This window comes from Corvus cornix, chromosome 13, assembly GCF_000738735.6.
Source record: "Corvus cornix cornix isolate S_Up_H32 chromosome 13, ASM73873v5, whole genome shotgun sequence".
NCBI lineage: Eukaryota > Metazoa > Chordata > Aves > Passeriformes > Corvidae > Corvus > Corvus cornix.
This window is the reverse complement of record NC_046343.1, coordinates 349,866-375,691: the sequence shown is the minus strand read 5'-3', so window position 1 is coordinate 375,691 and position 25,826 is coordinate 349,866. Positions and strand designations below refer to the sequence as shown.

The window sequence follows — 25,826 nt, the reverse complement described above, 5'->3', positions numbered from 1 at the left end:
ATATCTCTTAATGTGAGCTGTTAGAAGAGTTGCTGAGTGCTGGCAGCCCTAACCAGAACTGAAATACTGTTTTCTCAAAAGTTGGGAAAAACTTTTGCATGAATTAAAATTGAGAATGACAACCATTCAGAATTTTGCAAGCAGCATCATGCAGCAGGTCAAATTGAGTTTTGTCATCTCTTTCTATTAATAGGATAGAGAAGTGGGATTTAACAAGCTGTAGCAATTCCTTTTAGGTGGAATTTCCCACCAATGTTTACTAGGACCTTGGGATTTGTTCTAGTGGGTGTTGCAGGCACAGCTTTGTATGCCTTATTCTCTGCGTTACTGGGATGTGCATAATAAGTGTATTGTCTGTAGAATATAGCACTTTAGCTGAAGTCTTTTTTCCCCCCCTTTCTGGGTTTATGTTCTGATATAGATGTCATTATAAGTTAATTAAAGGTGGTTAAGCAGTTTCTCAATTACTCCATCCTATTTCGTGCAGGCTGGTATTTACCCGGAAAGGTATACTACGAGTAGAAGGTTTCTTGAACCCACAACAAAGTGACCCTGATGCCATGAGCCTTTGGATTCCTTCTTCCTCTCCTGCAGAGGGGATCGATCTGGAAACTTCCAAATATATCCTGGCCAATGTTGGGGACCAGTTCTGCCAGCTTGTTATGTCAGAGAAGGAGGCAATGATGATGGTAGAGCCACATCGTAAGTTGGGCTTTTGTCATGGGTTTTTTTTTCCATCCTCTCTGTATAATGCATGTACAATACAGTGGAATAGAATTGAAAATGTCATATAATTTCGTGTTGAAATGCTTCTCCTGCTCTTCCAATGAGAAGGCTATGTTCACCTCCTTGGGGTGTAACTGTGGGACCAGCATTTGAGACTTCCTTTTGGATGAGTGCAACATTACTACCAAGGAAGCTAGTGGTAACTGTCCTAGACATTAAATTATTTTTTTAATAACTAAATGCAGAAATCAGCTGGCTCATGCTCCTAAGAAAATAGAAATAAGCCAGAGTACCTACCACACTGAGCAGCTATGCTTTAATGAACAGATTTTCTGATCTATTTGTGTCCTTTTATGCTCCAGGCACATCATGTAAAAGCTCACGGTTTTTGAGGGAGCAATACCTTCATTCAGCCCGCAAGGACTTAGCTGAGCAACTAGTTGCCAGCTTTGCACTTCAAGGGGAAAAGGTTTAAGGAAAAAAAAAGGTAGCCGGTTTAGCTTATCACATGGATAACTGACTATCTGATTTTTTTCCCTTTAGTTTCTGGAACATACAAGGGCAGCCATTCGGAGAGCCCCTTCCTTAGCAAATATGTTGGTTTAGAATCTGAATAGTTAACAGAGATCTGATTTTAGTGTATGTGTATTATGTGGTGGAACTAAATACACATTCTCTGTGGTTTTATGTATTGACATCACTTGTTCATAAAACTAGCAGAAGATTTGTAATTTTGCTGGAAGTTCCATTAGTGCTCCTTTAAATTCAGTTATTACAGAACACTGCAAGGTGCTGCATTTCCTTGTAGTGTGCCTTTTGATACCTGACCTTACCTATTCTTAGAAATGGGAACTTGATAGTGTCACTGGACTAGCAACTCAAAGAATGGGGCTACGAATGTAAAAAGTATGTGTTTCTGTACTCTGCCTTCAGGTCATGTTGCTGTGAATTTTTCAATGTTGCTGTGATATTCTCAAATTAGGTGGGAGAAATGAAAAATGTCAAAGCAATAATTCGTAGTGTGCCTTCTCTCTATAGAGAAGGTGGCATGGAAACGAGCAGTACGTGGTGTGAGGGAGATGTGTGACGTATGTGAGACAACACTCTTCAATATTCATTGGGTTTGTCGGAAGTGTGGTTTTGGGGTCTGTCTGGACTGTTACCGGCTGAGGAAGAACCGTCCACGTAGTGGTGAGTACTGGGCATTTTTCCCCCACTGTAATCTTTGAACTGACTATAGGCAGGGAATAGTTTCTGGGAAGTTGCAGAAGGTTTTGTGAGAGAGTTACTGAGTATCAGCTTGGAAGGCTGCATGTTTAGAACTTGTCTTGTATGCTGCTGTTCCATTCTTCATTTCCTTATGTACCTGTGTTTTATCTATTTGTTTAGGATGTGATTATTAAAATTACAGCATTAGCAGGCATAGAGTGTCTGCTGAGACAGTCAACTATATAGTTCTGTCCTTTCCTCAGAAAGTATAAAAGAAATATTGAGTAGTGTCTTAACAGTTCAGAGCTGTCGCAAGGGGAACTAGTAAGCAGACACTGAAGAGAGCTGCTGTCTTTAACAAGGAGTTAGATTGGAAAGTTTTCTTCTTTTTTTTTTGATTCCATGACACACCAGGGCTTGTAATTCAGGAAGAAGTTAAGTAAGTTCAATTTTAGGAAATACAGGCATGAGAAAGCAGATACCTGTTTGGGGTTTTTTGTGTACTTTACTGTTTTGAGACCACTCTGGTAGCATGGATGCTAACAAATGGCAATCTCAGTAAGATTAATTTGTGAGAGTTCCATTATTATATGGAGCAGATGTATAAAATTCTGTATGTTAATAAGTGTGAATACCGCTGTCTATTCATTATGATAACTTAGAAAAGCATAATGAGAACAAGAGTATCATATTTTAGAAATTGAGGTTAGAAACCAAAATTTTTAGAGATTGAAAATAAGCTGCTAGAGATGACTGAGGGAAAATTACTGTGATAGCTGTATACTATGAAGAGGCAGAAGTTGCTGTATATCCAGTCCTAATGGTCTGTATTTATAGTTTACTGCTGAGATCACCAGGTTAGTTTCCTGCACTGTAAAGAATCTAAAGAAACAATATTAACGCACAAATACTCTGTATGGTAAAGTTTTAGTACAAAATCTGGGTTTTTTCTTTATTCCAGAGACAGAGGAAATTGGTGATGAAGAAGTTTTCTCATGGCTGAAGTGTGCAAAGGGTCAGTCTCATGAACCAGAGAATCTCATGCCAACACAGATCATCCCTGGTACAGGTAATGCTTGAAACATGAAAGGAAAAATAGCAAATTTTGTATTAATTCTGAGAAAGCAAGTGGAAAAAAATATAAAGATGGGTGATGTTGTAGCTGATACCTCTTCTAACATGGATTTAGAGGACACTCCCACTTGCTACAGCAGAAGGGTTGAAGGGAAGGTAACCCAAATACGACCAAACTGTGGATTTGAAGTGCGCATCCTTCTAATATTAGCTGTGACTTGTGCTCAGCTGTTTTTAAGTTGTATCAGTAAATTTGTTTAAGTAGCGAGAAAGAGTTTTTTGGGGATGGTTTGTTTTTATTTTTCTTCTCTGGTGAGGGGGAGGGAAAGCTTGCAGCTTTCTATGTTGCTTTTCCAGCAGATGTCAAGGTGATTGAATTTCCCTAATCATGCATGTGAGCATGATGCTTCCTGTAGTTGAAGTAAGAACACACTGTCAACAGGCTCCCCTTGGCTGAGTGGACTGGAGTAAAACCCAGCAGTGAGGTTTTCTTTGTTGGCTTGGTCCCTAATTTTTACGCATGAGTTCTCAACCTGTTCATCACTGTTTTTCAAAGACAGCTCTGTGTGGACAGTATGTTGTTTTATGTGGGGAACACCTCCCCACAGTGCACCAGTTCTTTAATTCATTCCATCGCGTTGCGGTGATAAAGATTAGATTGTTGCTTTCTAGTTGCACAGTGACTTCTGGCTCCTCCTGCTCATCACCCAAACTGCATGCATTAGTATGAAGAGGCCCTCCATCTGGGCTATCAGCCTTGCCCCTCTTGACAGGAACATGCCCAAATTCCTTTGAGTTATTTCACAGGTGTGTCCCTGTTGCTTCCTAATAGCTAAGTAGCCCCTGGCTCTTGTCTGTTGCTCAAATCTGCATCTCCTTTCCCCCTAGTAAATCTAGTTTTAAAGTTCTCCATATAAGGCTGGTCAACTTGTTGGCAGAGACTCTCTTGCCCTGCTTGGGCAGGTGAATCCCATCTGCTCCCAAGACACCTGACTTCTCAGAAGTAGATTTGTGGTCACAGAAGGCAAAACTGTTGAGTATGGCATCAGCCATGCAGCCAGGTATTCACCTGTTCAATTCATTACATCTCTCTGTGTACCAGGAGGGTAGAGGTGAACACCTGTGCTCCAGATCCTGTCAGCATTGCTTCAAGGGTTATCTAGCTTCTTGTGGTGGTTCAAAGTCACCTCATTGCAGTATTGTTGGACCCTACATGCAATAGTAGGAGCAGATGATAATCTGTAGGATTTGCGGGGTTTGACAGCCTCTCAGTGACATCATGAAGGTAGCATTAGCACCATTCGTCACGTACTGTTCAGGGACAATGTGTTGTTATATATTATGTGACCTTAAAGATACTTTACAGTAATACTAGAAAAACCTCACCCCTTTGAATATATAGTTTAGGCCTTTTTTTTAGATTTCTTTGCATGTGATATTAAAGACTTGACTTTATTTACAGCGCTTTACAATATTGGAGACATGGTTCATGCAGCACGAGGCAAATGGGGTATTAAAGCCAATTGTCCATGTATTAACCGACAGAACAAATCGGTGTTGAGACCAGCTGTCACTAATGGAATATCACAGGTATGTAATTTGAAGCTGAAATTACCTTGTTTGACATTTACATTTTTAAGACCTATTAAGGTGTTATATCCTTTAGGCTGACCTGTTGTGAATTTTAGTTTCTCCATATGTACTCCGAGTGTTTTAGTTTAGCAAAAGTCTTCTGGGGCATTTTTTGGGGACATGAACTGCATCTGTTATCTACCAAGTGGTTATTTGGGCTAATACTCTTATGTAGAAATTGGGTAGGAAGCCATTCATATTGATGCTGTATTTTAAAACAAACTACTGTGAGTAGCTTGGAATACATGCTTTTATTTTGTTGTGGTTCCTGAAGGAATCTGGAGCAGTTCTGTTACTATCGATACAAAAAATCCTCCTGTAATAAAAAACCCCTGAAAGAACGAAAAAGAAAGAGATCAGAAAGTTTGGTCTTATGTTAAAAGATGACTAAATGATAACATGGTAAGAATTCGCACCACAGTGCAAAGGTGAATACACACAGACAAGAAGCTCCTGTATCGTGCTGCTACCTTAGCATAAATTAATTTTACTGTGTGCTTATAGCAAATGGAAAAAGAAAAACAACAGACAAAACCAAATGCATTGGATATGAAAAATGTCTTCCAAGTTGAAGTCTTCCCTTTATTCAAAATTTAGCAGTTGTTTATTTTTTTTTTTGTTTTAGCTTCCAACTGTAAATCCTAGTGCATCAGTCTCTGGAAACGAGAACACCTTTTCCACTGGAGCAGGGGCGGCAGCAGTGGGGCAAGTAGAAATGGACACTGTACCAAAATCTGAAGCAACTGATAGTAGGATAGAAGATTCTGCAAAAATGGAGACATTACCAACCAATAACACTGAAGTAAAGACTAACAGACCACTTTGTCCAGAAACAGCTCCATCGTCAGCTTTACACTGGCTTGCAGATTTAGCAACGCAAAAAGCAAAAGAGGAGACAAAAGGTGAGCAGAAGAAATGCCCTCTGGGGTTGGAATCAAAAGACAAATGATAACATGCTGTTCGACTGCTATACTTTGTGAGAGTGTCTAGCCCTAAATAGAAAAGAACAAGGTAATTTTTCTTCCTTTGCCTCTTAGAACCAGTTTTGTTCTATGGGCTTAGAAAAATGCAAAGCTGGAAAGATGATATAGCTGAAGACAATACTGTCTTGTCACTCACAGTTTATTTCTGTGCCAGTTTATGTATTTATTTTCTCAGAAGCTGATATCCTGGTGTAAAATGATAGTAATTAATTTCAGATGCAGTTTTGTCACTTTATAACAGTTGAAGTAAATATAACTCTTTTGTGTGCTATGTGAAGAGTGCATTTCCAAGGAACTGAGACTGGAGTCCAGTTGGAGAGTTAGATGAAAGCTTAGAGCATCTTTAATACTCAGTAGTTTGAGTGAATACACTTCCTAGATGTCAGAGGTAGCATGACTAACACAGGATTTATGCCTGTCCATATGTCTGGAAGGGACTACTTTACGTGTTGATGTTAAATGTTGGTGAATCACTCACGAGTTCTGCAGGTCTTAGTCACTGTAATATTGAAATATTTAATATCAAAACGTTAATTCAGAAAGTCAGGGAAATGTTTTTTAATTGAATCTATTAAAAATTGTGTGTTTGCACATCTGTTCAGATCAGATCTGTTGAGGTGCCTCATTCACTGTTACAGTGATAATTTACCATTACCACAAGATTCTGTTAATATCCTATTTAATGCAATAGCAAATAATTTCAGAAAACTTTGTGATCATTTTAACTTTGCCTCTTGGGGATTTTTTCCTCTCCCCTCCCTGTAATGTTTATATTTATCTTGCAGAATCAGGATCACTGAGATCAGTGCTTAATAAAGAATCCCATTCACCCTTTGGATTAGATTCCTTCAACTCCAGTACAAAAGTTTCCCCGCTAACCCCAAAGCTGTTTAATAGCCTCTTGTTGGGCCCAGTGACATCTAGCAACAAAGCCGAAGGCTCCAGCCTCAGAGATCTGCTACATACAGGGCCAGGAAAGCTTCCGCAGGTCCCATCAGACACAGGAATCCCCTTTCCTCCAGTCTTTTCTGCAGCTTCTACGGTAAATAATTTTTTTTTCTTTCAATGATATCTGTCCTAGGGAACAATTGTCATCTATATGTTTTTATAGTATTCTACTCTTGAATGTTGAAACAAATGTAATACCTTGCCAAAACCCACCACTCTACAAATTTGTAGAGAATTTTAGTTTACTACTGCTGAGGAGAGGCTGTTCTTTTGAAGAGACCAAGAAAATGAGTTTAATACAGCCTATGAATTGTTTAGTTGATAATCAGCATCCCTATAAAAGCTCACTTTAAATTTCACACCTTTAAAAATATTGTAAGGGCATACCAGAAAAAAAGACAAAAACTCAATAGTAAACCAGTTGCTTAAACTTATGTATACTTGAAAGGCATTTGAGCTAAAATACGCTTGGGCAGGATCTGCTGCTCCAGCTGGTTCACTACAAATCTATGGGGCCTGATGGGATTCATCTGAGAATCTTCGCAGAGCTGTTGATGTGATTGCAAAGCCTCTCTCAACGATTTCCGTGCAATCTTGGGAATCTGGAGAGGTCCCAGGTGACTGGAAGCTGGGTGAACATTGTCCTGATTTTCTAAAAGGGCAAAGAGAGGACCTTGGAAACTACAGGCCTGTGCCCAGTGAAATAATGGAAAAGATTATTCTGGGAGGTGTAGGTAAATATCCAGAGTACAATGCAGTCCTCGGTCACTGCCAGCATGTCCTCGTGTGGGTGAAAGTCCTACTTGTTGAACCTGATTTCCTTCTATGACAGGGCCACCTCGTTCATCTAGGAAAGCCAGTAGATTTATTTAATCTTTCTGGAAGTAAGATTTTGATGACATCTCTCTCAGTATCCTTCTGGACAAAATGTCCAGCAGACAGCTGAATAACCATGTTTGGACAACGTGCTCAGGCCAGGGTGGGATTCTTATTGTGTCTCATGCAGGGCCAGGAGTTGGACTTGATGATCCTGATGGGTCGCTTCCAACTCAGCACATTCCATGGTTCTGTGATTCTGTGAGTTTAAGGTGTAGTTGCTATTTCTGAGTGCTTATTCTGGAATAACAATACTTTAATCCATTTCGGAAGGAATAACTTCGAAAAAATCCCGAACAAATCAATGCTATTTGACGTGGTTAGAAGCATTTAGTTTAGGAGAAGGATAGATTCTGTGGAATTTATCAACGCTTAGCTCTTTTTGGCTAATACTTTCTCCAAAAGCTTAGGCAGAGTAAGGAGGAAGATGAAATGGCTTGTCTCATAGCAGATTTTTTTTTTAACTCTCTGCCAGGCAGGCTGGCTGACTGTCTGGAACCTTGATTATAGTTCATGTTGGTTGGTTTTGTTAGAGGGAACAGTGCATGAAAATATGCTGCTGCTACAGGAAAGTGAATCCAAGAATACTTCTGCCTCTCATCACTGAGTACAGGGGAAGAAATTGTGGTCACTTGTTTCAAAGCAACTTACTCCTTCAAGGCTTGAGATATCCCCGTCCCAGCAACTTGTATCCCCCTCCCAGCAACTCTATGCATTCTCTCACCACATCTAATCAGATCTATTGTGTAATGTGTTTTTTCACTTTCCTGACTTCTGATCTTCACTGAGTAATTTAGATTTGAAAAAACTTGTAGAGAACTCTGGTCCAGCTCCTGACTTGAATGTCTGGATGCTTCATGTAGAATGAACAAAACATACCTGAGAAACAACAGTTGCATTGCTCAAATTGAGAGAAGCAGGACTGCTGCTCATGAAGAGAATCATCTTGATGTTCCTGGAGCATTGACAGTCTGTTGTGAAGAATTATAAGCATTGTCTTTAATAATTAAACTGCATATTATCTATTTTACGGCCTCCAGAGAATCAGAGTAATGGTACTCTTTTAAGACCATCCAAAGTGGATGACATCATGATCTAGTCTTACTTGCCTAAGATGGGCTGTAGAAAACTAGTATAATTCCAGGCAGCAGTAGAGAGTGGGATCAGACTAGCAGTGGCGCAGCTCCTCTGAAAGGAGCCTAGAGTTCTGGAGGACAGCAAGCTGCACCTGGGCCAGGACTGCACACCTGCAGCTGGAAAGACAAACAGTCCTGGTCTGCATCAGGAAGCATACAGCTGGAGCACATCCAGGAGTGTGGTTATTTCACTCAGCCCCTGTTGGGCCACACCTGGAACGCTGTTTCCAGTTTTGATTTCCCCAGTTGAAGAATGACAGTGCAAAATTGCATGGGATCCAGTGAAGGGCCATAAAGAATGATCAAAGCATTTTGGAGAGCTTGACACATTTGGAAAAGTGGTAGATACTGGTTCTATGCATCCTAGAGAAGAGAATGCTTTGGGGATCTGATCAATCTTACCGTATCTAAAAGATGGTTGTAGAGAATAGGGAGGTACTCCTTTCATAAGAATGCACGGCTAACAGGGCAAGGGGCAATACCAGTTGCTTCAGGAGAAATTCTGTCTGGATATAACAAAAAATTCTCCCTTTACATGCAAGCAGTGGAATAGGCTGCCCTGAGAAGTGAATTAATCTCCCTATAAAGTTAAAGTTCGGCATGACCCAGCCCAGGGGAACGAAGCCTAATTTCAACAGAAATTTACACCAAATGATCTCTAAATCTTCTGTTGGACCTAGACTCTTCTACAATTCCATAAGTATTTTTTACTGAATTGATATATTCAGTAATGAATAGTGTTATGTTTTATATTGATAGTTCTGTATATGGTAAATTTTTTATCTATTGAACTCTAGTTTGTAAGAAGATGGCAATTTTTGGGAGGGAGGAGGGAGTGGTGTTGATTGATTTGTTATGACTTTTTTTTTTCACTTGAATGAGAAGGTTTTTTCTACCAGAAATCTATCACACCCCTGCCCTCTCCTGCAAATGTGTGAATAAAGATCCAGTAAGTGTTTATCTTCTGTTGAATATATGAAATATATTTAGTGTCTTAAGTTTTTTGCTATAAACAAGGCCTATGGGCAGGCTTTTTATTTTTTTAAGTTAAAACAAAGTTTAAGATTGTGTTGCTAACCTGCTACAAATTTTAAACACCCCTTGAGTTTTAAATGTCCCCTGAGGAGCATGGCAACCAGAACCAGAGAATCTGTCTACTAATGGTTCCACTGACATACAGGAAGCACTTTCTTCTCTCTCTGTCGTTGTTTGCTTAGTGTTTACATATCCGTCAGCTTACGTGTCCCAAGGTTGAATTCACTTCCTTAGTAATGGGATGAGGAAAATGGAGAAATAGAGTTGAGATATTAATGAAGTTAGAAAAAATAGGAACTTTTTTTACTATCAAAGTAGCTGAATTTAGATCATTAAAGTTTACTATTTTATGTCTGCGTAATATTTTTCTAGGTAGCCTGTAGTTGGTTATTTTAACTTTTACCATTGTAAAACAGAGCCATAGCCATTTCTGTTCTTACCTGGATATGTCTGTCTCTGAGCCAAGTTGTTTCTGATGCATGTTTTCCTGGTAGCACAGTGTCTGTGACTAAGTCTGAAGGAGAGCAGATATACGTTAATACTTACACTGTTGCAAGACTAGATTTACCTCTGGATTTACATCTTCTAGGGGGCCAAAGGTAAAGCCAGCCTGCCAAACTTCTTGGACCATATCATTGCTTCTGTGGTGGAAAATAAGAAGACATCTGATGCTGCAAAACGAGCTAGTAATTTAGCTGACACACAGAGAGAGGTGAAAGAAATGGTGATGGGATTAAATGTGCTGGATCCACACACTTCCCATTCTTGGCTGTGTGATGGTAGACTTCTTTGCCTTCATGATCCCAGCAACAAAAACAACTGGAAGATCTTCAGGGAATGCTGGAAACAAGGCCAGGTAGGTGATAAGTGTCCAACCCTTGCTGCTTATAAGTGTCCTGAAATTGCACTCTGCACCTTGGTAAAAAGAGCCTATTCAGACTTTGGCCAGTTGCTCCTGAGTGAATATGGTGAATGAATATTTCAGCTGTAGCTTTATAAACAGGGGACGCAGCAGCCCTGTTCACTCTATGCTATAGTGACTTGAGCCCATGTACTCTTGCACTTACCATTATGAGAGTGTGTGCTGTGACAGCCTTTTTAGTTGTAGTGTGCTTTGTGCTGAACTTGCTCTGCTCTGCTACAGCCCAGTAGTGAATCCACTCTGATTTCCGGTGTGCACCCACACTTGATGCTTTATAGCCTCAGGGAAAGGTCCATTCCTTCCAGCTGCAGCATGTGCAAGAGTGAAAATGCTGAATGCAGTCTACTGAATTTTGGGTTTACTTGATACAGTATCTCACCCTGAGCCCTACAGCCAGTGGGAACCCAAGTGTTGTTCTGGACTCAGCAACTCATGCATGGAGCACTCTCGTGGGTTGTCTGAGGTGCCATCAAGTGCTCAGCCCTTCAGACAACAGACTGTACCTTAGACCTGCTCTCAGCATAGCCACTTGTTCAGATCTCAGTCTGTAGTGCTGCAGCTTAGACTTCTCCAGAGAATCAGTAAGATCAGCCTGGTCAGACAAGCTGAATCTTAAAAAATGGGTGAGTAATTGCTGCTGCAAAGGAAGTGCACCCACAGCTCTAACAGAGGATGATGTCCATCACTGTTCAAATTGTATTCTTGACACTTGGTTCTGCAGCTGCCTCTGACACAGTTACCTTCACTAACTACCTGGAGTTGAGACCATTCATGCTAGACCATTAAGTGTCCTCATCATCTTTTCTGGAGAAATGCTTGTTGTCGGCTAGTCTGTTATTACAGTGCTAGTGCGCTTGGCAGTCGCATTCCATTTTTATTTGTGGTTGATCACAAGATGCTGAGGTGGGGTGGAGGAACAGACTGCATGTATCTCATTTAGCACTCAGAGTCTATTCCTGACAGAAGTAGAGTACTTTTCGTTTAAGTGTAGCCTGTCCCATGGAACTGCACATTCTCTGGGTTCCCTGGGCACAAGCACAACTAGCACATACATGAGAACTGCAAAGATGACTTGTGCCGCCAGCCGCATTCCTGTTCAGGACTCCTCTGGCCAGCTCCTAATAGTTGGAGGAAGGTACTGTGCAGCACACCCTTGTTTGTCTGACTAGAAACTTCATTGCCAGCTTCCCACTACATGCAGTTATCTTCCTGTCCTGACTTTTTTGGGGTGCATAGGTGTCTCCTTTTATTTTTTTTACTTTTCATCCTGTTGTATTTTTCTGATTTATGAGGGATTTCAGATCATTCTTTTGCAGTGCTGTGGTGTCCATCATCTGCCTTTCTTTGCAAAGAGCTTCTTAGTTTCTGGTTAGTATACTTTGATAATTTTCTCAACACTTTTTGTCAGGAAATACTACTGTCTCTCTGTGAAGATCCTAAATATTTTGGGAATGCCTACAAAAAATGTGCTTGTCAGTTTCTCTGCCAATGAGATGGTTAATCACCATGTGCAAGATGCTGCTTGTGACCTTGGGGTCCTTGACTGGTAATGAGTCTTGAGAGACTGCTTATGGAGTCTAGAGATGTGATTACCAATCTTGTGTCCGATGTGTAGCTTGCAGTGTGCATCGCCATCAAAGTTGGTGCACTCCCTGAGGCTCTGGCTACAACTGCCATGCTCGTGTACTCTTTGCGACCCACTATTTTAGGCTGTGCCCCAAGGTGTGCTACTGATGATTTTGGATCATTTTATCATTCAGAAGACCCCTTGAATAGGAACAGACTGGGCAAGTCCTTTGCTCATTCAGGGATCCTCAAAGTGGTGTTGCAGTCATTTGAGTTTTCTGTTGAAATGTGAAAAGGAATTGAACAACCTCCGTTGTTCCTGCGTAAGAGAGCATGTGACCCAGGCAGGCATTACTGTCTCAACAAGGTTATTTTAAAAAGAATTTCTTCAAGCAGAGACTCTCTCAAGAAACTGCTCTGTCAGAGTTCTTCCTTGGCTTACATCCTCCTGTAAATCCCAGCTGCACCTTTAAAAGTGAAGTGAAAGAACATTAATTCTACCACCATTCCCCAAATCATCCTCCTGTTTTGTGGTTTTGAAAAGGTTATTTGGAAAAAAAACCCTTATCCACCCTCCCCAGCAGAATAAATGCACACTGGGCACGAGATCCATGCCATATGAAGATCTTGGCTATGGTGGCATCCCAAATTGTTAAAAGAGAAAATTATTTTCCCTTAATGCTTAGATAATAAATGGCAGTCTTTCAGTGTCACTCAAAAAGAGCAACATTTTTTGAGTCCTTTCTCTTAGAAATTGTCAGAAATAAGTTCAACTGTCTTATCCCAGAATTCACTGAGAGACCATAAGATTAATTCTTGCTGAAGCTGTTTTTCAAGAGCATTTTGCTCTCTGGAAATGGTTGTTGCTCATCTGGGGATAGTTAGGATTCTCATCCTGTAGCAACCTGATATTTTCTGAATTTTCATGCTAGGATTTCTCATTTTTGAGACAGTGAAAATCTGGTATGGTACTGGAGCTTTTTATTTTGTTGTTATCTCCCTGTAGTTTGAGAGCAGATTTGGCAGGAGATGTCTACCAGGCAAGTCCACTGTCCTTTTATCTTGGAGCCCTATCTGTGTTCTTCGCTAGAGAGAATACTTTATTTCTTCCATGGCAAATTTTCTGCCATGGATGGCAAGAAGGGGTCTACTAAGTTAAGTAGTTTGGTTGTTTTGGGGTTTCTTTTAATTGCAATTTACAAGTGGTCAAGTGAATACAGCAGGGATCAAAATGTCATTATTTTTCTGTACTGAAGGCAGCTGGTTTATCCGTCAACTTAAAGTCTACCAGGCAGTCCTTTCCACACATCCTGTGAAAGGTACTGTTATTTTTTACTCATACATGATCCCTAGTGTTTGTTGTAGAATATGCTTAAAACTTTTTTATTGCCTTAATGTTACCGTTTTTGCTGGGATGAGGGACTACATTAAGATTTGAGATTGCTGTATTTGCTCTTAGGGAGGTTTGCTGCTTATCAGGGTCTCACATTTGGAACATAGTGGAAAGACTACCAAAGCTTACCTGTCCCTCAAACATGTGCCCTCTGCTGCTTTTCCATACTGGCACACACAGTACTATTGGGGAGACCAGGACAGTATCAAGAGTGACTGTATGGCTCTGGGTATTAATCAAGGCTATGGAGCCCTCATGGTTTTCTTACTCATGCCAGTGAGGGGTAGGGGAGTGGAGAGATCCTGCATGTCAACCATTGTTTGCACAGCTGGTTTTAACCAAGAGGGTTTTATGATTGTGGGAACCTCAAAGAGGATTGGGGATTGCTTGGAAGAGATAGGATCCACCAAAGCAAAAAAAAAAAAAAAAAAAATGGCATCTTTGCCAACACGCTGGCCAACCTTATTAGGAGAGCTATAAGCAGGAACAAGGGAGGGAGAGTATGACCAGTGATCAAGGAAGGAATTAGTTGATTGGTTTGGCAAGCGAGCAGTGTGAGGTGAAGTGAACAGGGGTAATCTCATACTTAAGAAACCAAGGATGAAAGATGTCCACCTCAAGCATATGCATGTAAGTAAAGATCTGTGTGCATCCCAGCATTGTGAAGAAAGCTCTCATACTGTTTCTGGGAAATCAACGTGACTAGGTGTCTTTCTGAAGTACCTGTACACTAATGCATGCAGCACATTGAACAAACAGGAAGGATTAGTGTGCTGTTGCACAGCCATGGTCTCATTGGTATGACAAAGTGGTGGGATAGCTCATGCAGCTGTAGTATGGGAAGGAATAGGTACAGGCTGTTCAGGAAGGACAACACAGGAATGACAGGCCAGGAAGATGAGAAGGGAGCATTGCTGTTTTTGTGAGGAAGAAGCTAGAATGCATGAAATTGTGAAGGAACTGATGATTCAAGAGCTTATGGGCCAGGATTAGTGAGCAGAGTAACATGGACAACATTGTGGCAAGTATCTGCTACAGACCAACTGACCATAAAAAAGTGATAAGGCCGTCTTCAGAAAACTGGAGGAAGCCTTGTGTTCACATTTCCTGGGCCTCATGGGACCACTGTGATACCTGCTGGAGGAACAACACAACAGGTCGCAAGCAGTCCTGAAGTTTTCTGAAGTGCATTGGTGTCAATGTCCTGAGACAGCTGATCAAGGAAACAGCTCGGGAAGGGCGCTTGTGCTGGACCTTGTGCTTCCACACAAGGAAGGTTGTTGATGTGGAGATACGCGGCACCTTTGGCTGCAGTGACTATTAGATGGTGGCATTCAGATCAAGATTTTGAGAGGAGGGAGCAAAGCAAAAAAATCATGATCACAAATCTGGGCTTTGAGAGAGCAGACTTTCACCTTTTCAGATACTTGCTTGGAAGAATCCATGGAGATATGGTCATGAAGAGAAGAGGAGCTCGGGAATACTGTTTGAATCATGCTTAACCTGCCTTGTAGCCTTCTGTGATGAGATGACTGGCTTGGTGGATGAAGGGAAAGTACTGGATGTTTTTTATCTTTAATAAAGGCTTTTTACACTGTCATGGTGTCATCAGACAAAGTAAAGTACAGACTTGGTAAGTGAGCAGTGTGATGGACTTAAAATTGACTGAAATGCCATGTGTGAGAGCACTGTCACTAGTGGTATATCATAGGGGGTCACTTCTGGGGTGAGTAGTATTTATCATGTAACTAGTGACCTAGATGGGAAAGGGTTCATAGACCCTCAGCAGGTTTACAGACAATACAAAACTAGGAGGAATGACTGATACAGCAGATGGTTGTGCTGCTACTCAGAGGGTCTGAACAGGCTGGAGAATTGGGTTGAGAAGAACCTGGTGATGTTCCGCAAGGGAAAATGTAATGTCCTGCACATCAAGGAAGAATAACATGCTGCAGCAGTTGCTGAGGAGCAACCATTTGGAAGGTAGTTTTGCTGGAAGGATCTTGGGGTCCCAGTGGGCAAGGGAGTGACCATGTGCCAAGAATGTGTCCTCATGACAGAGAGAATTGTCAGCAAGTCAAAGGAAGTGATGGTTCCCCTTTACTCAGCACTGTTAGGGGCCTCACCTGGAGTACTGTGTCCAGTTCTGGGCTTCCCAGTACAAAAGAGTCGTGGAGTTACTAGAGGAAGCCTAGCAAAGGGTCACAAAGGTGATGAAAGGACTAGAGCATCACTTAGATGAAGAGAGGCTGAGCGAGCCGGGGCTGTTCAGCCTAGAGAACAGAAGGCTCAGGAGAGCGTGGGGAGGAAATTTTAAGAGGGAGCTAGGCTCTTCTTGTTAACGCTCATTGGCAGGACAAGTGGGAGTGGGTGCAGAAAGTTCAGCCTCAACGCAAGAAAATACTCTCTTTCGGTGTGAGGGTAGTAACTTCCAATCTAAATGTTTCTGTAGGGTTTTTTACTTCTTTTCATTCCCCTGAAATTGACAGGAGTAAAGTAACAACCCTTTTTTGTTTTCTTAAATCTCACTCTTCTGGAGTTGAGGTTTCATTGCTGCCTTCTAGAACTTAATGGCTATGTTGTATTGTGTTTGAAAACCAAGGCTATTTCTGTTATCCCCAGAGTTGGGTTTTTGTTCCGTACATTTCTGAATCAATAGTTGCCCTCATTTAGGGACAAATTGAAACTAGGCCTTTTAGAGGCCATTGGGCAATAAAAAGGAAGCAGCAGTTAGTTACTGGAGTGTTTTTAAGCAGCATAGCTTTAGAGTTGCTTGAATAAGCTCTGTAGGTACTTTTGCCTAACACACTTTTACTGCATCTAGGGACATCTGTGCTTCTCGGGGTTGTGCTGAGCTCTTCATGTGAATAAACCAGACCCACCATCAGATCATTGTTAAAGTATAGGGCACTGCTTGGAATGAATTCAAACTTGCGTAGACATAGGAACTGCTATTTGAACATAGGCAGCAGTTACTAAAGCTAAAGGTCTTCAGGTGGGAATCGTTTATGTGCAAATTCACTTTGTACCCTCTTCCTTTTCTCTCAAGTTTGGTAACTCTCTTTTGAGATGGCAGGGTGAAAGGAACTGAAAAGGTTTTGGCAGTGTTGGGAGGATTGTCTGGTATACCTTTCCCAATTGTTGTCAGTTTAGCAAATGCTTTGAGTGTTTATGGGGAGAGGCCACTGAAATATCTGTGTGGAATATATGTACATCATTAGCCTAAACATCTTAAAACCCCTTTTGCAAGTGAACAGCCTTTTTTCTGCTACTTGGTTTTGTCTTAGGGAATTAATGTTGATCTGTGATTATACATAAATAACAAGCGAAATAGTTGAACAATTCATATTAAAAGACAAAAATTTCACGTGAGAAGGCTTTACTACAAATGCTGTTTCTAGTGGTAGTTGCATGTCTGCTTAAGAAAAAGGACAGGTGCTGGGATTCTACACTTACTGTACTGCCACAGATGGATTGACCCTGTCTGGCTGCCAGACCCCTCTATCCAGCTGCTTTCTCACTCCCCCTTCTCAACAGAACAGGGGAAGAAAATCAGGTGAAGAAGTTTGTGGGTCAAGATAAAGGCAGGGAGATCCCTTAGTGATTGCTGTCATGGGCAAAACAGGTTTAACTTGTGATAAAGGAGTTGAATTTATTGCCAATTAAAAATAGAGCAGGATGGTAGAGAAAAAAGACAAATCAGTAAACACCTTACCCCTCCCCCCCCAAGTTACCTTTTTCCTAAAGGCTCAACTTTACTCTCTCATCTCTGACTATTCTACCTCCTCACCCCCACAGTCCCTGGAGTGACACAGGGGGGATGATGGGGGTTGTGGTCAGTTCATAACACTGTCCTCCTCACACTTTCCCACTGCTTCAGTGTGAAGTTCCTCTCACAGGATACTATCCTTCACAAATGGCTCTAACATGAGTTGTCTCCATGGGCTGCTCCAGTGTGGGTTGCCAGTGGGCACAGTTTTTACCAGAAAGTTTGCTTATTTGTGGGATTCTCCCCGCAGCTTCTCCCAGAGCCTGCTCCAGCATGGGCTCTCCATGGACTGCAGCTTCCTCCAGGGAATATCCCTCTGCTGCAGTGCAGGATCCTCTGTGGACTGCAGATGGATCTCTGCTTCACCGTGGTCTTCCACAGTTTGCAGGGGGACAGCCTGCCTCACCATGCTCTTTGATGGGCTGTGAGCACCTCCTCCGTCACTGACCTTGGTGTATGCAGAGTTGTTTCTCTCCCTTCCCCCTGCCTCTTCCCCCTGCCTGCCGTCTGTGTGTTGTGTGTGTCCCCGTCTATCTCTCTCTCTCTCACACACACACACACACACACACACGCAGCAGCTGTGGAGAACTTTTTAGCCATTCTAATTATCACAGAGATGCCACCAGCATCAGTTATGGGCTCAACGTTGGCCAGTGATGGGTCTGTTGAGCCAGGTGGAACCATCTGTGTCCACCATGGAGCAGCTCCCAGCGTCCTCTCACAGAGCCTACACCTGCTGCCAGCACCTTGCCATGGAGACCTAATGCACTTGCCTTGGCAAGTCTAATCCAATGCCACTTCTAAGGCAACTGCACACGGCGTGGAATTAAAGTTTGCTTTGACTCTGGTTATTTGCTTGATACACAAAACCCAGACATGGATGAAAATAGATTTGTGGTGTCTTTTGTATGGTGGTAGCCAGGAGTCTCGGCTCTCTTAAGAAAGTTTGGCTGCATGTGTAAGAAATTTGGTTATGGTGGAGTAAGCATTCATCTTTGTATTCTCAGCCCGTGCTGGTATCTGGTGTCCATAAGAAGTTGAAGTCAGAGCTTTGGAAACCAGAAGCTTTCAGCCTGGAATTTGGAGATCAAGATGTAGATTTGGTGAACTGCAGGAACTGTGCCATAATTTCAGACGTGAAAGTGCGTGACTTCTGGGATGGCTTTGAGATAATATCTAGTAAGTAATATTTATGGCTGACTAGTTTAACTGAGCAGTCTGTCTTGCTATCTTCCAACTCTTCATTTTCCACCTGTTTTCTTAAAAAATAAATTAAGAAAAAAATCCGGATACCTATCAGTCTCATCCAAAGAAGCCATTGTTCCTTACATGTAGCACACCCTAGAAAATACTTTATTGAAGATTAGGGCAGGACTGCCCAAAAGGACTGTCTCTACTGCAGTGTGTTGGGGTGTGTTACTTTCATATGTCAAAAAATTATCCATTTCATGGGAAACTACTTTTTTTTTTTTACCTTTTCCCAGTGAAATTAATCATGAGTTTCCATTATTAAGACAGTAAGTAATATGCCTACCCTTGCTCTCCTTTCAACCTCAATTTTTATTGTAAAACTAAAGGGATCCTGCAGAGCTAAAACAGACTGAGACTTTTGACACTAAAACTTGGACTTGGTGGAATGCATCAGTTAAGTACACTTGACATTGCAAATTCTTTTTTGGTAGATCATCTGTGAGTACAAATACAAATTTATATGTATTACAAATGGCAATGCTATATGCATGCCTCACATGATAACACATTATTTAATGCTCAAGTTCTTCTTTGAGAAAACCTTCTGTCAAGTGTGAATGGGGAAACTAACCAGCTAAAATTTCTGGGGGCATAACTGGTTAGGTTAAAGAGCTTCTGAAAAGCATTTTACATTGTATATACCTAGATCCGAGTCATTTTCCAATCAAATAACTCCTTGCTTTTGACTTGGTTTTTTTTATGTGGGTAGTACGGAGTATTGTATTTTGTACTGTTAAGTTTCATACTGTTTTTGTTATTAATCAGAAATAAATGGCCTAGGAGGATATAATGGTGTGGTCTTTGTGTATTGACAGTAATTGGGAAAGTTCACAAACTCTTCACTTTTGTGCTGGGGTCGTTCATGAAAATAGTGAATTTGTATGGGTCAAGTTATCTTTGAGAAATGTTACTTGTAGTTTGTCTCCAGGCAGATACACTCCTTTCAGCAAAATCAGCTTCTGCTTTTCTTTTAGACAATGCCTTTACCACACTTTACCTGAGAACTATTAGTGACTAGTTGGAAAACCTTATCATTCTTGATAGTTTCTTTTAAATACATTTTATTTAGAGTTTTTTCAGCCATGTTCAATCCCTAATATAGAGGAGTATTATTTGCTACTAGTCCAGAGATTTCACATGCTAATTCTTATGAAAACTGTTGGCAAATTACCTAATGTCTCTGACTTCTCTGCATTACATGAATTCTAAATTTTCTAAAAATGTGGCTGGCTCCCACCCTCGCTTTAAGTTACCAAGAGCTGTAGAACAGCTCTTGGAGGTGTTATTGAGATTATTCTATAAGATACTTTATTCTAATTAATTTTAATCTTTTGCTGTTCTTTTAATACTTTTGGGCTTAAAATGGACTTTTGAAAGGTCTGACTTTTTGTTTCGATCCTTCTTACACCTGCTTTTCTTTGCTGATCAGATATTTTCTGGGGTTCGTCCAGTTTCATGTAATTTGTCAGATCTGTATGTTTTCATCCAGGTAGTTCTTCACTCTGTCCTTTCTGAATAGCCTCCCTACAAGCTGCTTCTTGTTTAGAACAAAGATCCTTGATGAGTTCAAAATCTTGAATATGGGAAGTTGTAAAACATCTTTAAATTCAAGTCCTTGAGCTTTTCAGTTCACTTGCCTCTCTAAAATCTGTAGCATATCAAAGTTTGTTATCTGTAAATCAGTCACTTCAGTTTACGTATCTGCAGTTCTTAATTCCTTTTAATTTCAGTAATTTTTTTTTTTTAATTGCAAACTCAGGCTGTCTTCTGTAGCCTGTTGATATATAGCGCAGATGTGATTCACGGGTCTCCAAGTTCTAATTTCTTAGATATGCTTTCACTTCTGATGCTGTCAGGAGCTCTGTTAGATCAGTTTGGCTGACAATCCTTGGGAAGTCAGGAAGCAGTTAAGGGTGTTACTCTCTGGGGAGATGGGGATGCTAAAGTGTTAAGACTGCTGTACACCTTGTTTTTCTATTGGTGGCTTCATGTAGAGTTGTGAAAAATCTGGTAGAAGAGTGAACTTTGTTTTTCTCTAAATGTTACACTGAGTTCTAAGCTGCTCGTGTTCCACTTCCAGATAGACTCTCTTAGCCTCGAGATCTAGCCCTAAGATCTGAGGTAAAACAGCAGTTGATATGGTCAGTGCTGTCACTGATTTACCAAACTATGAATATCGATCTAATATCGATATCCAACTGAGACGGACAAAAATTCTCAGTTTAGAGTTAGAAAGTGCATGTTTTATTTGGTGCCAGGCACTGTGTGGGATAGCTCCCTAAGACGCAGGGCCCCGATCCAAGCAAACACAAAGCTTTTTATTTACAAAAATTATGACTATCCAAAATACAAATGCATATTCATAACATTAACACCTCCCATTCTCCACTTCGTATGGAAATGAGCTTAAATGTCATTAAGCATGCGTAGTGTGTGTCCTGAATTGAGTCGGTGGTCTTGAATTGGGTCAGTGGTCTTAAAAAGATGAAGTAGCTCGTCTTCCTCATTTTGACCTTTTCGCCTCTCTGAACTTTAACAATCCGAATTACTTTAGTGACCTCTAAGTTTCCTCTTGCGTGACTTTTGAATGGGTTCCCACCAAGGGAGGAAATTGCTAATTGTCCTTGTTCCCTACACCAACTTATCAAAGTTTCTATTCCTCGTTCTAAGCACAGCTAAGCAAACATGCAAATGACAGATCGTCAGTTATTTGGTAATCAGTTATTAACATCTTAAAACCCATTTCAGGTCCAGCTCTCTTAACTATTTTAATTAACTCTAGCTGGGCCCAAATTCCTTCCTATTCTAACTAATTTCAACACAGCTAGCCTATAACTAAAATCTTTATGTTTCTTCTAAATCTATGTTTCATCATAGCATACATCCACTGTTGCATATGTAATGCCATCTTTCTGTGTTGCCAGCTTTCTGTTTCCAGTCAGGACTCGTGTAAAACTCTTAAAGTGAAGAACAAATGTTTGGTTTTGGTAGTCTGCTAATTTGAGTGCCTCCAGCAAAGAAGAATTAAAAAAAATAAAGGCTGTCTTTCTTTGTGACCACCTGCCCTTTAGCTTTTTCGAATGTGGTGTACCATGGTTTATTGCTTTACACTGAAGTTAGGGTTGATTTCAGAACAAGAACCAATAACTTTTATTTTATAGAAGTACCACTTCTCTTGAAATTAAAGATAAAGCTGCCTCAGACTTTGGCAAAAGGAGTTAGGAAGAATGCTTTGGAAAGGCTTGTTTTCGAAGCTGAATAAAAACTATTCTAAAACTTAGCAGCTGTGCGAGATCTGTCAAACTTGTGCTGTAGGTAATTATACCTGTATCTATAGATATACTTGCTAAACTGCTGTGGGTCATACTATGACAATGCTTGGAAGCCCAAAGCAAAACCAGGATCCATTTTGCTGTGCCCTGTAAGAGGTGCAGAAACCCTTTACAGCTTTAACAAGGTATTGGGCTGTGGTAAAAAGATACTGCATGAAGAAATCTTAATTTGTTTCTTGCAGAACGGCTCAGGTCAGATGATGGTCAGCCAATGGTACTAAAGTTAAAGGATTGGCCTCCAGGGGAGGACTTCAGAGATATGATGCCTACCAGGTAAGTAACCTTTAGTATCAGTGCTGACAGGACTGCTGTAGGTGCTACAGGAGGATAACCCACCTTTGTCTCTCTTTGCTCTCTAGGTTTGAGGACTTGATGGAAAATCTTCCTCTTCCTGAATATACCAAGAGAGATGGCAGACTGAATTTGGCTTCTAGGCTGCCAAGCTACTTTGTCCGTCCTGACCTGGGTCCCAAAATGTACAATGCGTATGGTATGTGAGTATAGTTCTGCAGATACTGGGGTTTGAGACTCTTTATTATACTTAGGACAAATACATGGCTGTGGCATTAGTCAAAACTCTGTGCTTATCCTAGAGCCTGCTGTTACTTTTTTTTCATTTAGTCCTGCGATCTATTCTTACTTAGTCGTCTCTCTGTCAGATGTGCCCTTTTCTGCCTTGTATATCCGATTTGTAATACATTTAACAAGCATAATACCAATACAGGGTTCAAGGAAAAGTTAGTATCTTTTTGAGACCAACTGATGTGTTTAAGAGGAAAACTACCCACCTTCTGGGCACTTTAACCTGTGCATTCATGTTTCCAACCAGAGTTGTAATTTTCTTAATCCATGTCTAATAAAATAGACCACTCACAATATGCAAAACAAAACTGTCACCATGTTCAGCTACCTGAATTGGATAGTTTGTCCTCTTAAGGCTAATTATTTAGTAGGTAAGTAGCATATATCTGAGCACATAACCTACATGGGGCTGTGAAGCATTACATTTTCTGATGATTGTAATATAGCTGTGTGGAGGATATGTGAACAAAAAAAGCATGTCAGCTTGAATTATTTTAGTTCCTGAATGTACTGACTTTGAGGTCATGGCCCAAAGCAGGTTTTGTAGACTTTTAATTTAAAACCAATGGTTGTTACAGGATGTTTTTAAATAACTGATTGATTTGGAAGCACATACTTTTGCAGCTTTAGAATAAAATAACGTTTAGAGTAGTTGGTTTTTGTATATGCTGTAAAATGTCAAGTGATACTGATAAGGAAAAAGTTGCAGTCATCTCACAAAGCAAGTATGTGGAAGCAAACTTACCCTAATGTAGTTTATGTGGTTCTCTTTGAATATTGGTGAGACAGGTGCACTGTTTTTTAAGGTTTTGCATTCCGATTGTTGTTACACCTACAGTAACAACTCACCCAAGGACATGGAAGATTTTTCACTGTTTCATCATTTTAAGAATGTTGTATCTCGGTAACCAAATGTGGGTTAGACTTAAGCTGTGAGCCAACATACTGCAGTTCTCAAAGAGATGTGGTGCTATTTTGGATTTTTTTTTTTAAGCAGTACAACATTGCAAATAAAAGTTAAATAGGTTGTTGCAGCTTAGGCAAATTGAGCTTATTCCAGTATTTAACAGTGTTCAGTGTTTTGGTTTATGTACTACTAGACATGTAAGTTGAGTGAAGGAATCCGTACACCAAAGAGCTTATAATGTAATCAAGCAATACATAAATAAGAGTGCAGCAAGAAGGAACGTAATCAGTCACTGCTGACTTGTTTCTGTATATTGCTAGTTGCTGTCAATGGAAGGAATGGATTCATTTTGTTGAATTTTTCTTAAATGTCAAAGTTCTATTTTCCTTTTTATCAGAGCTTGTGGAGGCAGGGTTGATGGTATTTTTCTTAGTGTAGATCATAACCCTTTACTATTTGATCCTTTTTAGACATACAGGTCTTGGTCCAAAGAGAGAAAGTATTACACTCTCTTTACTTGGAAATTAAAAGAAAAAAAATTAGCTAGGTCTGTCTTCAAAATTAGTTTTGTATCTTTTTGCTCTTAGCTGCTTGACAGGCAAATTAAAGGGTGCACCTCAATATAAAAATAGTAATTCTGTCTATGGTGAATATGAGTAACATTTCTAGCAACTTAAATGTATTTTGGTTGTAAATATATGGCTTTGTTTGCAGAGTATGTGGTGAAAAAAATTCACAATAGCGAAGTCTTTCATGTGCTTAGCATTTTAAAGCATTAAGATACAAAATTCATGACGTTTGATTCGTAGTGATACTCAGTTACCTAAATAAAAGGACTGTTTATAGAAGTTAGCTTTGAAGAAATCTTTTGTCTAGAGGACCCTTAAATACTGACCAATTTTTATATAGAAATACTTGAACTGTTTAACATGAGACTTGCCATTGATGATGTAATTGTATTTCCCAGCATACTCTGTGTGACTTAGACCATTAGCAAACAATTAATTTTAAAAGTGTCATTCTTTCCTTTTGTCCTGCTGCATCTTGCAAAGCAGAGGTTTGAGGTGGAGGTTGTAAGGGTCCTTGAGGTCAACAATTAACCTATCTTTAGTGAATTTGTCTGGCCTGGATTTTGGACCTATGTATTGTGTTTCTCCATGTTCGTATTTTAGGTGTGCTTTTTAAAGTTCATGTTACAAACTGTCTATATTAGCTACTGTTTCTGGTCTGTTATGATAGGTGCTGTTCAGTGAGTTGAGTTCTATCTTCAGAAGCTTGTATTTTAAACAGAAAATCGATAAATATGATGGTGATCCTAAAAACTCTTGTGGGCACACTTCTGTTAGTGTTTGCTGATACAAAGATATATGTTTTTTTTAATGTTCTAATTTCCTGCCATGTTACTTGCTAGAGATGGTTAAGCAGAAGTAGAAAGAGAGGGTGCTACTGAAGGGCCAGAGGAAAAAAAAAGGAACATGTTAATAAGAAGGTGAAAGAATTAAGCAAACATTTGAAATCTTTCTCCATTACTTTCAGTCACTTGAGAGGTGTAAGTTCCTTCAGTGTATAAAGGTACAAGCACTTGAATCTGCAGGTGTTTTTCCTTACTGAATTGTAATCTGAATTGCTAATGATGGGTGGATCACTAACTACTGTGAATTCAACTGGTCATGGATTTTACAGCTTAGTATGAGAAAATAAAAATCTGCTGGAGGCTTATACTTGTAACAGTCCAATGACTTGCTCCACACAGTAGGATGCTAATGCCACTTAAAGCAGTTCTCTCATGCCTCCAAGCAAACGAAGACTTGCTTTGTGCTTATGATAGCTAAGTTCTCTAGTACGGACTGTATAAATGACCCTCAGAGAGACAAAGTTGTGAAGTACAAGTTCTGGTTTTGGTTTTAAAATGCTTGTTTCCTCATGACTTGAAAACTAGGTTTGGTACTTCTGTTTCCTGTAAGATTAAAATACCAGTTATCGGTAAACTTTTTATTTATGCTACACATGACACGAATATACCTACTTCAGTTGCTGTTTGACTTTGGTTTCTGCTCTCATTGCTGTACAAAGTTAGCATTCTAGACAGATTTCTCAGGTAGGTTATTTCTATAAGAGATTAGTCACAGAATTTGATTTTATTTTGCACTCTATTGTAGGCTTAATTACTGCAGAAGACAGACGAGTTGGTACCACAAATCTGCACTTGGATGTGTCCGATGCTGTTAACGTCATGGTGTATGTTGGGATTCCCATTGGGGAAGGGACCCACGACGATGGTAATGCTTGAGGAAAGCTGTTTTCTGTACACTAAATTCAATTGTGTGTGTGAGAAAGGAGACTGTGTCTACTGCTTAAGCTTGTCATATCTATGATAAGTAATTCAAGTATACAAGGCAGTTTGCTGCTTGTAATTACTGCACGTAATTAAAAGTGCAGTAATGCTTCATTAGTTTCCAACTGTGGGAGCAGCAGAGTTTTGCTG

The 25,826-nt window shown here is 40.3% G+C and overlaps 1 protein-coding gene across 3 annotated transcripts in view; it reads left to right on the top strand.

Annotated features, from left to right (window-relative positions):
* The window catches only part of KDM3B (lysine demethylase 3B), a 50,651-nt gene that overhangs the window by 19,795 nt on the left and 5,030 nt on the right, over positions 1 to 25,826 (top strand). For 2 of the 3 annotated variants that reach the window (XM_039559476.1, XM_039559477.1), the window contains exons 10-20: positions 488 to 702; positions 1,765 to 1,917; positions 2,897 to 3,004; positions 4,472 to 4,599; positions 5,267 to 5,543; positions 6,410 to 6,666; positions 10,209 to 10,475; positions 18,277 to 18,448; positions 22,035 to 22,125; positions 22,212 to 22,342; positions 25,501 to 25,620. In XM_039559476.1, coding sequence (XP_039415410.1) covers positions 488 to 702; positions 1,765 to 1,917; positions 2,897 to 3,004; positions 4,472 to 4,599; positions 5,267 to 5,543; positions 6,410 to 6,666; positions 10,209 to 10,475; positions 18,277 to 18,448; positions 22,035 to 22,125; positions 22,212 to 22,342; positions 25,501 to 25,620 — 1,919 coding nt within the window. The remainder of the gene's footprint in view (positions 1 to 487; positions 703 to 1,764; positions 1,918 to 2,896; positions 3,005 to 4,471; positions 4,600 to 5,266; positions 5,544 to 6,409; positions 6,667 to 10,208; positions 10,476 to 18,276; positions 18,449 to 22,034; positions 22,126 to 22,211; positions 22,343 to 25,500; positions 25,621 to 25,826) is intronic. The other variant, XR_005603039.1, reaches the window with a different exon arrangement.